General features: G+C 61.2%; 3 protein-coding genes across 9 annotated transcripts; 2 read left to right on the plus strand and 1 right to left on the minus strand.

Annotated features, from left to right (window-relative positions):
• Window positions 1–135: 135 nt before the first annotated feature.
• AKT1S1 (AKT1 substrate 1) lies at window positions 136–3544 on the plus strand. 7 transcript variants are annotated; one of them, XM_021003479.1, is made up of 4 exons: window positions 136–231; window positions 1670–2070; window positions 2341–2570; window positions 2663–3544. In XM_021003479.1, coding segments are annotated over exons 1-4 (777 nt in total). In that variant the 5' UTR covers window positions 136–229; the 3' UTR covers window positions 2807–3544. The 7 variants fall into 7 exon arrangements, with proteins under 7 accessions (XP_020859138.1, XP_020859143.1, XP_020859137.1 ...); XM_021003484.2 differs by lacking the exon at window positions 136–231 and adding an exon at window positions 251–406; XM_021003478.2 differs by lacking the exon at window positions 136–231 and adding an exon at window positions 420–514.
• A 127-nt stretch (window positions 3545–3671) lies between these two features.
• On the plus strand, window positions 3672–6852 carry PNKP (polynucleotide kinase 3'-phosphatase). The gene is given in 18 exon segments (XM_078145975.1): window positions 3672–3899; window positions 3984–4020; window positions 4144–4300; window positions 4302–4445; window positions 4530–4609; window positions 4689–4746; window positions 4833–4925; window positions 4927–4941; window positions 5030–5101; window positions 5226–5274; window positions 5350–5420; window positions 5504–5596; window positions 5686–5782; window positions 5875–5936; window positions 6172–6281; window positions 6377–6464; window positions 6552–6613; window positions 6695–6852. Coding segments are annotated over 18 exon segments (1554 nt in total). The 5' UTR covers window positions 3672–3754; the 3' UTR covers window positions 6816–6852.
• A 68-nt stretch (window positions 6853–6920) lies between these two features.
• MED25 (mediator complex subunit 25) lies at window positions 6921–11742 on the minus strand. The gene is made up of 18 exons (XM_021003465.2): window positions 11471–11742; window positions 11284–11329; window positions 11021–11145; window positions 10840–10938; window positions 10632–10752; window positions 10375–10531; window positions 9769–9899; window positions 9584–9671; window positions 9293–9486; window positions 9017–9148; window positions 8852–8937; window positions 8711–8768; window positions 8408–8515; window positions 8010–8225; window positions 7852–7923; window positions 7523–7756; window positions 7200–7380; window positions 6921–7065 (listed from the first exon to the last, which is right to left on the minus strand). The coding sequence occupies exons 1-18, from the start codon at window positions 11737–11739 to the stop codon at window positions 6965–6967; spliced, it is 2418 nt and encodes an 805-aa protein (XP_020859124.1). The 5' UTR covers window positions 11740–11742; the 3' UTR covers window positions 6921–6964.
• Window positions 11743–14666: the final 2924 nt, after the last annotated feature.

The raw sequence follows: 14666 nt of genomic DNA on the forward strand, positions 1-14666 counted from the left end.
AGAAGGAGGAGGGACAAATGCGCCCCGCGCAGACGCAATGGGGGGCGGTGCCGGGAGTGGGCAGTGAGCCGGCGCGTCATGTGGGCTCCCAGCAAGAAGTAAACAAAGAATGAGGTTGCCAAGCCGCGCCCCCTTGCGCGTGCCCCGCCTTTTCTGTTCGGATACTTAGGGATGCCGCAGCAGTGCTGCCATCGTTCAAGGAAGCGAGCTGCGGAGCGCTGTGAGCGCCATGTTAGTGCGGGGCATACCACTTCCGTGCCAGGAAGTGGGGGGAGGAAAGGAAGCGGAGTGGGAGTCGCCCAGAGGAAGGCAGCGGCCGTGGTGTCGCGGGCTCCCAGTGCGAGGACGTGGTTGTACTTGGCCATGCTCGCGGGCCGAAGGTGGAGCGGCCGCCCTCAGGGATAAGGTCTGTGGCGGAAGCGCCATGGATTTCGGCAAGGGGCGGGGCGTGAAGCCGCGCGGCCGCCATGATACTTAAGGGCAGATCGGGCGGGACCCTCCTCGCAGAACCTGGGTAGGTTGCGGAAACACGCCGACGGCAGGCGCTGCGGCAAGGCTAGCGCCGGGCGGAAGTGACGCCGAGGCCGCCATGCTCTGTGAGGGCGCCAGGCCCGCCATGCTGGCCGCAGGCACGTGAGCGACGGCGGCGCGGACGCCTGGGGAGGAACGAAGGCTGGCGGGGAGGGAGGCAGGGAGACGGGAGCCCGGCCGAGGTAAGCGAGCGGAGAGTGCAGCCATCCTCGCGTGGAGGGCGGGGGCCGAGGCCCCGCGCTCGCCCCACAACCTCTCCGACCCAAGTCTGTACCCTATGCCGGGATGATAGGGGGATGGGGGGGGCGTCTGGGGTCCGGCTGATGGCGTGCCCCCCTCCCACGCAAAGGCGGAACTTCCGGTTTCAGCCTTCTTTTACCCGAAGGCAGCTTTCAACGTTAGTCTTTCCCCGCCCCGGGAGGCGGGACATCCTTTTTTCTCCTTAAAGAGGCGAGGGGGGGGAAGAAGGAGGTGGGGTGATTGGCTCTTTCCTCTTTGACTGGGTTGGGGCTGCGTCTTACCTCGTAACTCCTTGCCCCGCCCACAAGGGGCGGGACTTCCTGTTTTCCCACGTGGAGGGCGGAGCTGAGCAACTGTTCCATGCCCAAGCTGGGGGAACTGGTGGCAGGTGTGGAGGGGATTCTCTCTTAGGTGGAAACTTAGATGCAATTCCGGACTCTGTCGCTTTTCCCCTCCTCCAGGAAATCCTTCTGGATTGCACCTGCCCCCAAATCCCTACCCCCAGGCATTCCATGTCACCCGCCCTTGAGCCCGGGTGAGACCAACAGCTTCTAGCCTTGGTCTCTCCCCCATGGCAGTGTCTGATGGGAACTCCGTCCAAGCCTCTCCAGTGACAGGGTGACGGCCTTTCCAGGGTCCTCTCTGGGCCTTCAGAGCCTTTTCTGCCAAAGGAAGGCCTCGGACTAAACAGCCACTTCAGGTTTCTTCCAGCGTTAACGTTTTGTCGTTTCCAATCCCTTTTCTTCTCTGTTAAGGTGTGTGTCGTGTGTGTGTGTGTGTGTGTGTGTGTGTGTGTGTGTGTGTGTGTGTGTGTGTGTGATGGGGGGGCCGGGATTTCCAAGTGCTGGACCATTTCCGATGGGTTCTGCCTGGGTCACCCTGTCTTTTCTCTCCCTAGGGCGTGGATGGCATCCGGGCGCCCTGAGGAGCTATGGGAAGCTGTGGTGGGGGCAGCCGAGCGTTTTCGAGCACAGACAGGTACAGAGCTGGTGCTGCTGACAGCTGCACCCCCGCCCCCACCTCGGCCAGGCCCCTGTGCCTACGCAGCCCATGGCCGGGGCGCCTTGGCCGAAGCTGCCAGACGCTGCTTACATGACATAGCACAGGCCCATCGGGCAGCGGCTGCCAGGCCCCCTGCACCACCACCTGCACCAGAGCCCCAGGCCCCTAGCCCAAAGAGTTCTCCCCATCCTCGGAGGCCAGAAGACAAGAAGGAGGAGGAGGAAGATGGCAATGAGGATGAGGAAGAGACAGAAACAGAGACATCAGGGAGCAGGCTAGGACTGGGAGATGATGGAGGTGAGAATGGGAGGCCCTGCTGAGATCATCAGAATGGTGTGGGGGGGTAGAGAGGGGAGTTTGTGCGTTCACTGTAGTTATCTACAGGGTGGAAGCCCCAGAGGTCAGAACTAGGAACAAACACTTATGAGGAAAAGCTTCCTAACCTGTGCAAAGGTGGGGTGGGAGGCTTGGAGAACTCTTCGGGAAGAGAGCTCTCCCATCCTTTGATGGAATAAGGGAAGAGTGAGGGACCTTGGCTGCAGTGCAGTGACCCTCACCCTCCCTCAGGCCTCTTTGTGATGGATGAAGACACTGCCCACGAGGACCTGCCCCCTTTCTGTGAGTCGGACCCTGAGAGCACCGATGATGGGAGCCTGAGCGAAGAAGCACCCGCCGGCCCTCCGTGTGTAAGCCAGGCCCCCCAGCAGTATGCCAAGTCCTTGCCTGTGTCAGTGCCCGTCTGGGGCTTTAAGGACAAGAGAACCGAGACCAGGTCCTCGGACGAGGAGAACGGGCCGGTGAGCTGGGGGGGGAGCTGGGGAGGCTGGCCCCGGGGAGGAGGGGAGGGGGTCTGGGCAGTCCTGGCTGACCAGCTGACCCCTGCTCGCAGCCCTCCTCCCCGGACCTGGAGCGTATCGCGGCTAGCATGCAGGCGCTGGTCCTGCGTGAGGCTGAGGGCTCCCAGGTGTTCGGAGACCTCCCCCGGCCACGCCTCAACACCAGCGACTTCCAGAAGCTGAAGCGGAAATACTGAGGGGGGAGGGCGCCCCCCGCGCCTCCTCCTCCCGCTTCCACTCTCCCTTTCTTTATCCCGTGCATCTGGATCCCGCGCCAGGTGGGCTCTGCCCTCTGGTCCCGCCCCTGGCACGCCCAGGCCTGGCCAGTCCCGGATTCGTTCGCTGCCCCACCGTCCTTCCCTCCTGTTCTCTGTTTTTTCTTGCTCTTCCCGTGCGTTGGGGGAGGGTAATGGAATTATCCAATCAACTCCCTGAGTTTCCACTTAATTCCACCCTCCGACAGGCCCTGGCCAATCCCGATTCTCTTCTCCGGGGCATCCTTTCGGGTGAGCGTGCGAGGGCATCCAATCAGCTCCTCTCGCGCACCTGGTGTTGTCCTTGGCCAATCGCAGCCTTAGCTCCTTTGGGCCCTCCCCTTTTAGGAGGATCCAATCAACGCCTGAACTGCCAGTGGCTCACGCTATTCAGGGGGAGAAGACTGTACCGCGGGGAAGTCCCCACTCTTGACACTACAGCCGCCCTGTCCTGGTCCCGCCCCACCTCAGGGATGGCCCAATTGCATTAGTACCTATCCGATGACGCGACCCACCCCCAATTGGCCTGTTTCTGGGAAGGGTTTAGCCGATCCGCTTTACCCTTGCCCTCGGTGGCTTGCTAAGCCTCCATTCCCACACATGCCTTAAAGGGTCCTGCCCGCCCGTGTGAGGGTGGAAAGGGACAGGGGGAACGCCTGCGAATAAAGAGTTTGACTTTGACTGTGGCCTTGTCTCTTGGGGAAGGGATGGGTGGGGGGAGGTATTCTGGAAGTGGGAGCGGCCTCCCCCACCCCCGAAGAAAAGGGGCGGGTCGAATTAAAATACGCCTAGCCCAGGAGCTTGGCCCTCATTTTCCGGTGGCACTCGAAACGGGGTAGGCGGGACTTCCTGTGGCGGTCTTGAAACCTGTGCAGTGTAGCGGGAGGAGGCATGGCGACCCCGGAACCCTGCCTGTGGTTGCACAGCTCTCCCGGAGGGCCGCCCCCTATCCCGTTGCCTCCCGCGGGCCGCAGTCTCGTACTGGGTCGGGGACCACTGACTCGAGTCACCGACCGAAAGTGCTCTCGTAGCCAAGGTGGGGAACAGTAGTAGGGGTGGAAGTGGGGGGCGGGGCCCGAGCACTGAGAGGGCAGGACTTTATCTCCCCTTCCCCCACCAGTGGAGCTGTGCGTGGACCCTGAGTCTCAGGTCGTATGGTGACGCAGGTAACGGCGTGGGGGGGCCTGGAGGGAGGGATCAGGGTGGTCAGTCCTGGCTCCCCCTCTCCCAACTCATCCCAGGGGGCGGGCGCTGGCCGCAGCGGGGGTGGGGCTGACCAGCGGGGCCCCGCCCCCCTCTCCCCAGCTGGGCGTGAACCCCTCCACGGCTGGGGACACCCAGCTGAGCCCCGGCTCCCGCGCACCGCTGACCGTCGGGGAGACACTGCTGCTGGTGAACGGCCTGTACCCGCTGACCCTGCGCAGGACCGCGGGGGGAGCCGGAGCCCGACCCCCAGGCGCAGGTCGAGGCGCAGGGGGCCCTGCCGGAGCCCCCCATGAAGCGGCCCCGAGGCCCCCACGGCTGGCAGGAGCTCGGGCCCCTGCTGGTGTTCACGGCCCCCGGGGCCCGGGCCCGCAAGAAGGTGAGCGCTGCGGCCTGCAGGCCCAGGGGTGGGGGTGGGGGGGTCTCTGCCTCGGCCCCCACCCAAGGTGCTTTGTCCCCACAGGTGGCGGGCTTTGACCTGGATGGGACCCTCATCACCACCCGCTCAGGGAAGGTCTTCCCCACGGGCCCCGAGGACTGGAGGTGAGGCCGCGATCTAGGGGGGGCCCCTCGGCCAGGCAGGGGGGCTTCCTGTGCCATCGCCTCCTTCCCTTCCTCCCAGGATCCTGTTCCCGGGGATCCCGAAGCAGCTTAGGGAGCTTGAGGCTGACGGTTACAAGGTACTGGTGGGAGATCTGGGGAGGGCTGGGGGGGGCAGAGGTCCAGGATCTTCGGAACGACTGCCACTCCCCTGTGCTCTCCACAGCTCGTCATCTTCACCAACCAGCTGGGCATTGGGCGAGGCCGGCTGCGACCCCAAGACTTTCAGGCCAAGGTGGAGGCCGTGCTGGATGCCCTGGGGGGTTCATTTCCAGGTGGGCACGAGGCAGAATGGCAGCGGCAGGTGGGAGCTGCCACCTTGAGGGGCTTCTCCACCATTCCTGGGTCCCTTTCTCCCCGCAGGTGCTGGTGGCCACCAGCTCGGGGATTTACCGGAAACCAGTGACAGGCATGTGGGATCACTTGTGTGAGCAGGTGCCCCTGGGCTGCCTTTGGGGTGGGAGGGCAGGAGCTGTTTGTTTCTGGGGGTGTCAGCCCTACTTTCCCTCTACGTCTCCACTCCCACTGCCCTCAGTATCTTCGTTCTCATTTCTCTCAGGCCAACGAGGGAGTCCCCATTTCCCTGGCTGACAGCATCTATGTGGGAGGTGAGGTCAGAAGCAGTTTGGGACAAGGTGGGGGGTTCCCGAAGCAGCGCCATTTGATGCCAGCTCCTTTTTCAGATGCTGCAGGACGCCCAGCCAACTGGGCTCCTGGCCGGAAGAAGAAGGATTTCTCTTGTGGGGACCGGCTGGTGAGGGCTTGTCTCCCCCGCCCCCTGCCTAGAGTCCAGCCTAGGGGACGACTTTCTTTCTGATGCTGCCTTCTCTCTCTCAGTTTGCCTTGAACCTTGGGCTGCGATTCTCAACTCCTGAAGAGTTTTTCTTGAACTGGGCCCCAGCCCCTTTCACACTCCCAGACTTTGACCCGGTGAGGTTTGGGGAGCTCTGGATGGGAGGTGGATACACAAAGGAACCCTCTGAGGGGCCTGCTCTCATTCTCCTCCTGATTGCCTGCAGAGAACTCTGAGCCCCACAGGACCGCTGTGCCTGCCCCCCACCGGGCCTCTCGTGGGCCCTGGCCCTGAGATCATCGTGGCTGTTGGTTTCCCTGCGGGTGAGGCAGCTTTTGACTCCCCTCAGCCTATCCCCGTTACCCTTCCCCAGACTTAGCCCATCGCTGATTTCTCTGCCCATCCCTTCCCACAGCTGGGAAGTCAACTTTTCTCCAGGAACACCTGGTGTCAGCTGGTTATGTCTATGCAAACCGGGTATGTACAGGGCTGGGTGGGCTAGCCCAATTCCCTGCTACCTGGACACCTCCCTTCTAGCAGAGGCTTCACGTGGCTTGTGGGAACAGTTGTCCTGTTTCCAGTTATCATTCACAGACACTCAAGGCAAAGGGATTTGTCTGCATGTCCCCTGGGTCCCCAGCTGGTTAAAGCGGGGGAAGGCCACGACTCTGAACTGAGGCCCCAGGCTCAGTCCCTATACATATTCCCCTAGGACACTCTGGGCTCTTGGCAGAAATGTGTGGCTGTGTGCACTGAGGCCCTGAAGGCTGGGGGTCGCGCCGTGGTGGACAACACTAACCCTGACCCCACGAGTCGGGCCAGGTACTGAGGTGGGGTGGGGGAGATAAAAGGTTGGGGCAGGGCAGGAAGGGGCCAGATAGAGCCCCCACAACCTCCCCTTCCCCGGACCCTGGCAGGTATATCTCATGTGCCAAGGATGCTGGGGTCCCCTGCAGGTGTTTCCATTTCACGGCTTCGCTGGATCTGGCCCGACACAACAACCGGGTGAGGAGGGGTGGCTGCCTTTGGCCATGACCCTGGCCTCTGACCTACAGCCCTCTGACCTCATGACACTGTGACTTCTCCCCCCAGTTCCGAGAGATGATTGGCTCCACCCATTCCTCGGTTTCTGACATGGTCATGTTCAGCTACAGGTAATGCCTGGGCCAAGGGGGCTGGAGGTGGGGCCTGGAGGAGAGAGAGCTGTGACCTGACCCCAGACCCCTCCTCTCCAGAAAGCAGTTTGTGGCTCCTTCTCTGACTGAGGGCTTCTCACAGATCCTGGAGATCCCCTTTTGCCCGCGTTTCACGGATGCCCGGCACACGTCTCTTTACCATCAGTTCTCAGAGGGCTGAGTCCACCCTCCCCTCAATAAAAGTTATTTTCATGGCACCTCCCTTGTCTGTCTGCCCACCCCTCCTTGGCCCTCGTCCTGTCAGAGTGCAGGCCCAAGCATCGTGGAGGCTGGGGGAATGAGGAAGCTTTATTGGGCTGGGGGCTGATCTCAGATGAGGTCCATTAGAATGTCCTCCTCCATGACACTGGGGGGCTGCAGACCAGGCTGGGGAACTGGACCCCTGGGGCCTCCACTCAATAGCATCTGACCTGAACAAAAGAAAAAGTTGCGGGGGGGAGTCAGACTCCAGCTTCCTTCATAGCTGGCTTCCCAATCTATGGCCTCTCCTTAGTCCAGAACTCCCCTACACCCAGAGCTTCCCCACCACCTCGAGTCCCCCCACCTGGCAGAGGGGCCCGTGGGGGTAGCTGTCCAGGCCAAGGCTGAGCAGGTGGGGGGTGCAGCAGAGGAGGGCCCAAGGGTGGCTGGCCCAAGCCCTGGTGTGGGGGAGGCAACAGGCTTGGGGCTCCTGGAGGCTGCAGGTGGTGGAGGGAGGCCTGGGGTGGTGGACCCCCAGCCTGGGGCTAGAGGAAAGAGAAGACACAAGAGCGTTCGGTGCTGGGCTGTGGCCTTCCCCAGACTGCCACCCCCACCCGGCTCTCTGGCCTCCATGCACCCCCCAAACCCCAGCCAGCCCCTTACTCCCCCCGTCTAGCGCCTTCTCACTGGCGGTGGGGGTGGTGGGTTCAGCAGCAGGCTCCGCAACTGGGGATTGGCACCTGGGTTCTGGGGCCGCAGGAGAGGCCCCGGAGGGGCAGCTCCAGGAGGGGGTGCTCCAGGAGGGGGCCCCCCTGGGGGGGGCTGGGCAGCACCTGGGGGAGGCTGAGGCTGTCCACCTGTCCCAGTCACCCCTACTCCTACCCCGCCTGGGGCTTGCGGCTGTGGCTGGCGGAGCTGGAGCTGGAGAGGATTGAAAGATGAAGCCGGTCTGAGCCACAGATGGGGATCCAGAAGCCCCCTGCCCCACACCGCCCCCATCCCTGCCCCAGCCTCACCAGGCTTTGGGGGGGCCGCTGCTGCTCCTCCAGGAGAGGGCCCAGTCCAGGAGGGGCCTGTGGGCCCCCCATCTGGAGGGAGAAGAAAAGGCATCAGAAGCTAGGCCTCCACGGCCCTGGGGGCTGGTCCCAAGAGCACAGGTTCACTGCGCACTCACCCCGCGTGGCGGTGGCTGTGGCTGCTGCTGCTGCAGCTGCTCCAGCTTCTGCTGCTGCACCTGCTTGTGATTGGTGATGACCTGGCGGATGCCATTGACGAAGCCGCTCTGGTCGTTGGGGATCAGCCCCATGAAGATCTTCTTCTTGGAAGAGTAGAGGAGCATGAGGACGCGCACCTCACATGGCGCCGTATGGTGGAAGTGGACGCAGCCAGCCTGGGGAAGAGAGTGGCCCTCAGTGCGGCCCAGGGACAGAGGCCCCACCTACCCCAGGGGGCTCAGGGGCAGAGGCCCCACCTACCCTGTCCCTGGGGCCTCAGGGAAGCCCCACCCACACCCCAGGGGGCTCAGGGAGGCCCAGGACCAGAGGCCTCTCCTCCCCAGGCTGGCCTACTCACAAAGCCATTGCCCATGATGCGGTAAAGGCCTTTGAGAGATTCCAGATCCTTGTTGGTAAAATGAAACTGGACCATTCTGGAGTTCCTGAAGAGGGGACCCAATGTGGTCTGCAGAAAAAAGACAAAGACAATCCACAAAGGCCATGGGGCACCCGGGAGAAGGGCAGACAGGTGGCAGGGGGCCCCGGAAGAACGGACAAGGCAGGCAGCAGAGGCCAGTGGGGGGCTCGGAACATGGCCCAAGGGGGCCTGGGATGGGACTGCGGCTTGGGGAGAAGGGGCAGACCCAGGCCTTGCTCTCACCAGCAGCTGCTGCGGGATAAGCTGCATGATCAGCTTCTGGGGCCACTGCTCAGTCTTCCTGCAAAGCAAAGAGCAGAGTTGTGGTCCTCACCCCTCCCTCCCAGCCTCCCTGTACGCTGCCCCACCCCCACCCCCACTCACAGGTTCTCTCCTTGGTTCACATAGACCTGGCAGGGCAGCGACCGAGTCAGCTTGGTGTTGGCATCCACTGAGGCCGGTTTGGGCTTCTGGGAGGAGAAGGGAGTGTCAGGGGGGCCCCTCCTCCTCGACCACCCACCTCGCCCCTTCTCCCCCACACCCACTTACCTCCTGCCACTCAAGGACACCACTCCATGCCAGGACTTTGTTGGTGACTGACTGCTGCCCAGCCCCGAGTGCAGGGCCTCCCAACTGAGCCGGGCTTGGGCCACTCACCCCTGCTGTAGCCACGGGGCCAGCCTGCTCATAGGAGACACAGGAGAATGGAAGGTCAGCCGCAGAGCCCAGGAAAAGAGGGAGGCCCTTGCAGGGAGAAACTGGGGTGGGGGGAACCCTGACAGAATAGTATGTGTCACAGAGAGCTCAGATGGGGCAAGCACGTACCATGGGGGGCCCTCCAGGCTGGGCAGGGGGGGCCAGCCCAGGCCCAGGGGCGACTGCTGCCACCAGGCTGGGCTGGGAAGTGGGAGGCAGCTTGGGAGCCCCAGGGGGCCCAGGAGGAAGTGGAGGGGCTGGGGCCTGGCTGAACGGGGGGACCACTCCTGGGGCCGCTGCCTGCATAGGGTTGATGGGCGAGACTGCCGGGAAAGAAAACAAGCTGCAGAGCCGGGGCCTAGGGTACCCATGGAGGGTCCCCCTGCACCCCCCACAGAGGGCTCCCCCTTTAACACTCACAGCGTGGGCCCAGGCCCGCCTTCTGGTTCTTGGCAGCATCCACCGCATTCTGAGCAGCGACCTGGGCGGCACTGAGGTTACTAGACACCTTAGAAAGGGGAGCAAACAGCCCTGGAAGCCACTGCCATCCCCAGACCCGGCCCCTCTCCCCTCATTTCCCAGCTGACCTGGTCCCAAGGCTGTACCTGGTAAGGCTGGGAGACCGGAGGCAGCGGCTGGGGGGGCGCCGCCGAGAGGGAGGTCCCAGGAGGTGGTGCCGAAGGCAGTGGCACAGGCTGCTTGGGCTGGAGGGGGCCTGGGCCAGAACCTCCACCGACTAGAGGGTCACGGAAAGGAGAAAAAAACACGGTGGCCAGAAGAATGAGAGGTGAGGCCGGGGTGCAGGAGAGAAACGGGGCGACCTCAGCCAAGCCCTGGGATGCTAGGCCCAAGCCAGGAGCTATCAACCACTGTGGCCTGGACCTCCCGCAGCCCGCAGGGGTGGGACCCTGGGACTCGGCTGAGCCGGAATCAGGCCCTCCATGCTCTCCTTCTTTTGTACCTGAAGTCCCTGGCAGCTCCCCAAGGAACTGGGTCCCTGATCACTAACTCGGGAACTGGTGCCACACCCTGCACCGTGACAGGGAGGAGGCAAAGCTTTGCTCCTGACCCCCCTCATTCTGATCCCCCACACACACACCCTGACCCCCCCCACACACATCCGCACACACACACACCCTGACACCCCCCCACACACACACACACACACGCGCGCACGCGCACGTCCAAGCGCCTCCAGCCTGGGTGCTCACCAGGCAGCACGAGGCCTCGCACGAGCACCATGTGCCGCGGGTCCTGGCTCACGTCTGCTGGCTGAGTCTCCAGCAGCGCAGGGGGAGCGGCCTTCTCAAACAAGAGCCGCAGGGCTGGCAGCTTCCTCGGGGACACGATGGAGAAGTGGATGCCTCGCTGCGAGACAGAGAAGCGCCTAAGAGCCGGCCCCCAGGAGCAGCCAGCGGGGCACGGGGCGCGGCCCCCCCCCCCCCCCCCGCCAGGCCTCCCGGCTGACCTCCCCGATCTTCTGCACGAGGCTCTCGGTGGTGTAGCCGGAGTACGTGGTGCTCTCCACGGCCGGCAGCAGGTACGGGGGCGAGTTGCAGATGAGGAGGCAGACCCGGTGTGTCTGGCCGCTGCGAAGAAAAGGTGGGGGGGGCTCAGCGAGGGAGCGTGGGGAGCCGGCCCAGGCCCACCCTGCCAGCCCCGGGGCCCTGGCTCACATCTGTTCGCGCATCTTCTTGAAGTCATCGAAGAGCTGCAGGGCCGTGCTCAGCCCCTCCGCGATGAGGCTGCAGCTCTCGCCGCCCCCACCCATGAACCTGAGGGGAGACAGGAGTCGAGAGGAGCCGCTCGCCCCCCTTACGGAAGCCCCCAGACCCCAGCCCCAGCCCTGGCACTCACTGGATGCCGTCCAGCCACGTGACAAACTCGTAAGCGCTGCTGGTGGGCGCGTGGCACTGGACGTAGGACTCGGGAGCGCAGTCCACGGTGTTGAACACGACCAGGCTGTACTGGGTGCCCCCGTACTGCGGGACAGAGGAGGGTGCAGCAGCTGCCGTGCTCGCCTCCCCCAGGCAGGCTGCACCGAGCCCTGCCTCCCACCCAGACTCTGCCCCTCCGGACCCCTCCCCCGGCCCCACTCCCTCCAGGGTCCCCTTTCTCACGTCTCCTCCGAAGTCGGTCTCTGCCGGGGGGCCCCCGTTGAAATACCTGGGGACGGAAAAAGAGCAGTAAGGCGGGGTCGGGGCTGCGAGGAGGCGCGGGTGGGGGGTCAAGGGTCAGGACCCCCGGCTCCACGCGGGGAGCTGGGGGGTCAGGGATCGCGGCGGGGCGGCGCACGCACGCACTCACTCGATGGCCGGCAACAGGTAGTGCTTCCGCAGCCCCTCGAAGTAGGGTCCCAGGTTGGCCGTGCCCTCGATGACGAACACCACGTCGGCCACCAGACCGCCGGCGCGGGCCGGGCCCTCGGCCCCGGGCACCATCCCGAGCCCCGCTCGGCCGCCTCCGCTCCCGCCGCCTCGGTCCCCTCCCACGGTAGCCGCGGCCGCCCTCGCCGCACCCTCGACTAGGCGACGCCGCTCCTGGCGCGCCCCTGATGACGCAGGCGGGGCGGCCATGTTGGTGCGGGGCGGGCTGAGCGCAGGCTGGGCCCAACGAGCCAATCGCAGGGAGGGGCGGCCGCTCCCGTAGCCGGTTGCTGGGTGACAGCACAGCTCGCCGCTCGCCATGTTGGAGCTGGGCGGGATGCTCGCTGAAGAAGCACGCCCACGGTGGCGGTCGCTTGGCAACGTCTCATCTCGCGATGCTCTCCGAAACCCGCGAGAGTCTCGCCAAGGAAGATGGTTGCTCGGCAACGCGTCCTCCCTTAGCCGCCTTTCAACTGCGCCGATGTTCTCTGGAGCGCGCGTTGCTTGTCGGTTGCTAGGCAACAGTGCAGCTCACGTGTTCTCCAGCCTGAGCACAGTTGCTAGGCAACCTCATCCTCCGATCCTCTCTAGGCGGAAGGCCGTGGCTTGGAAATTTGCTCGTCATCGGAGCGCCAGGGGGGGCTGCCTTCTCTGCTGGCCAGCGTACCTATGACTTCCCCATGGACGCAGGCACTTCGTCTGCATCGTCTCCAACAAGGTCTTCCTATCTGAACCCTTTGGCCCGGAATAGAGGTGTCCGAATTTCTGAAGCTCCAAGTTGGCCCGAATCTCCATGCACCTCTGACCCCACCCAGAAAGAGAGAAAATGATAAGACACATGGGGTGATGGAGGGTCAGAGTTCGAGGATTTTGCATGCCTGAGTGCCTAGGAAGAGGTGAGGATTGAGGGCCGGAGAGATAATGAGTTAAGTTTTGGACATACTGAGTTTAAGATGTCTGTGGGACATCTAGTTTGAGATGTCCAGTAGGAATTAGGAGATTTGAGAACTGGATTCAGGAGAGGTTAGGAGTGTATAGATATGAAAATGGCCTGCATAAAGAAGATTACCCATGAAACAGTATCAAGGGAGAAAAGAAGAGGGGCCAGGGAAGAGGCCACAAAGGTTGAGAACTGAGAGAAGGCCATATTAATTCATGAAGAGATCATTGGTAAATTTGGAAAGCCCCATTTTAATTGAGTGAAGAGGTTGAAAGTTAGATTACAGAAAGTATAGAACAGAGTATAGAACACTCTGACATCTTCATTTCACAGTACTGCTCTCTCCAAAGTTACCAATGATCTCTTAGCTGCCAAATCAAATGGCCTTTTCTCAGTCCTCATTGTCCTGACCCTCTGCAGCCTTGGACACAGTTGGTCACTCCTCCATGACTCTCTTCTTTCTAGGTTTTCAGGGCACCACTCCCTGCTGGTTCCCCCCTTACCTATTTGACCCCTCCTTCTCTGTCTCTTTGATTGGATCGTCTTCCACATCACGCTCTCTAACCATGGGTATCCCTTGGGATTCTGTCCTGGGGCCTCTTCTCCTTTCCCTCTATACCCCTTCCCTTGGTGATCTCATCAGCTCCCATCTTCATGCTAATGATTTTCAAATCTACCTTTTCTGCCCCAGTATCTTCACTGACTTCCAATCTCACATCGAGAACTGGAGATATCTTTCCCTCTAAAACCTCCCCACTCTTACCTACCCTGTGATAGGATTAGGGTATCACTCTCACTTCATCTTGTGACTCAGTTCCAGAGATAGTTCAATTCCTTTTCTGTTCAGTTATGGATCTAGTGCAGTTTCTATCTTGTAAGAAAACTTTATTCAATTGCAGGAACTCAGAGAAAACCTCATTGTACTGAACCTAGCCCTTTGTGGCTGGGCAACTGGACCACCTCTTCCTTGTGCTTAGAGACCCTTAGCCAAGGCTGTAGGTTATGCTGACCAGAAACCTGATCAGATCCAAAGATCAATGTGAGTTTTCTCCCCTATGTCATCTGAAAACTGACCCCATCCTGATCAATCAGTTATTGTCTCCATGTTTCTTTGATTGTGTACAGACATTTGGGGGGAGAGGGACATCTCTTTTGCTGATTTCAGGAAATTTCGCCTGTTTACTCTCCCCCTCCCAACTTGGCAAGTCCCTATCTTTCGTCCAATTAGAAATTAGATGACCTAATGTCATTTCCTAGTTAGTGGTTTCATTTTAATTAATTACTCTTATTTGATTAATTGTTTTTAACGTATACAAATCTGTCTCCTCCTGTTTTTCGGGGTCCTGTGCCAAAGCTGAGGAAGGCTATTGGTCCCGATTTGTTGGGAAATCCTCATGCATTGCGTACTCAGAATGCTCAGGAAGCTGTCATTTCACCGTTCCCCTGCAACGCCTGTGACTGTAGAGGGCGCCATTATCCTCGAAGTCCCTCAGGCTCACAACCTGAGGCATCCTGGACTCCTCCTCTCTCACCCTGCCCCCTAAGCTGTTAGCAAGGCTTGTCTATTTCACCTCTGCAGCATCTCTAATACGCCCCCCTTCTTTCCTCTGGCTTGGCCCCTACCCTGGTGTGGACCCTCGTCCCCTCATGCCTGGATTATTGCAATGGCTGCAGATGGGTCTGCCTACATCCAGTCAATCCCCACTCCAGTCCATTCTCCATTCAGCCACCAGAGTGATTACCCTAAAGCTCAGGTCTAACAATGTCAACTCCCCTTTCCCCTCCCCGCCTGTTACCTCCATGAGCAAATACATAATGCTGTGGCATTGAAAGTCCTTCGGAGCCCAGCCCCCTCCTGTCTTTCCAGTCCCCTCACATCTCACTCTATGATACATACTCTTCAGTACAGTGACGCCAGCCTCCTGGCTGTTCTGCAGACCACTGACCTCCCTGGCTTCCTTTAAACCCCAACTAAAATCTCACCTTCTGTCCTTCTCCAGTACCTCTTAATTCCAGTGCCTTCACTCTGTTAATTGTTTCCAGTTTATCCTGAATGTAGCTTAGCACAGTGCCTGACACATAGTAGGTGCTTAATAAATGTTCACTCGAGTAGAGAGATAGGGGTTGGTAGTGAAGGCAATCTGCTAGAGAAAATGTGAAGGCGGGAGGAGTGGAAAACAAGCATTAAGTGCCTACT

The sequence above is a fragment of the Phascolarctos cinereus genome, unplaced genomic scaffold (genome assembly GCF_003287225.1).
Source record: "Phascolarctos cinereus isolate Bilbo 61053 unplaced genomic scaffold, phaCin_HiC Scaffold_726;HRSCAF=1367, whole genome shotgun sequence".
Taxonomy (NCBI): domain Eukaryota; kingdom Metazoa; phylum Chordata; class Mammalia; order Diprotodontia; family Phascolarctidae; genus Phascolarctos; species Phascolarctos cinereus.

Bases quoted from the DNA above. Each gene is read 5' to 3' on its own strand.
- AKT1S1 (XM_021003478.2), top strand. From the start codon at position 468: ATGATACTTAAGGGCAGATCGGGCGGGACCCTCCTCGCAGAACCTGG. The intron at 2,071-2,340 runs GTGAGAATGGGA...ACCCTCCCTCAG, and splicing joins AGGACTGGGAGATGATGGAG to GCCTCTTTGTGATGGATGAA. The intron at 2,571-2,662 runs GTGAGCTGGGGG...CCCTGCTCGCAG, and splicing joins CGGACGAGGAGAACGGGCCG to CCCTCCTCCCCGGACCTGGA.
- MED25 (XM_021003465.2), bottom strand. From the start codon at position 11,739: ATGGCCGCCCCGCCTGCGTCATCAGGGGCGCGCCAGGAGCGGCGTCGC. The intron at 9,672-9,768 runs GTACAGCCTTGG...CCCCTTTCTAAG, and splicing joins CGGTCTCCCAGCCTTACCAG to GTGTCTAGTAACCTCAGTGC. The intron at 8,769-8,851 runs GTGAGTGGGGGT...TTTGCTTTGCAG, and splicing joins GTGAACCAAGGAGAGAACCT to GAAGACTGAGCAGTGGCCCC.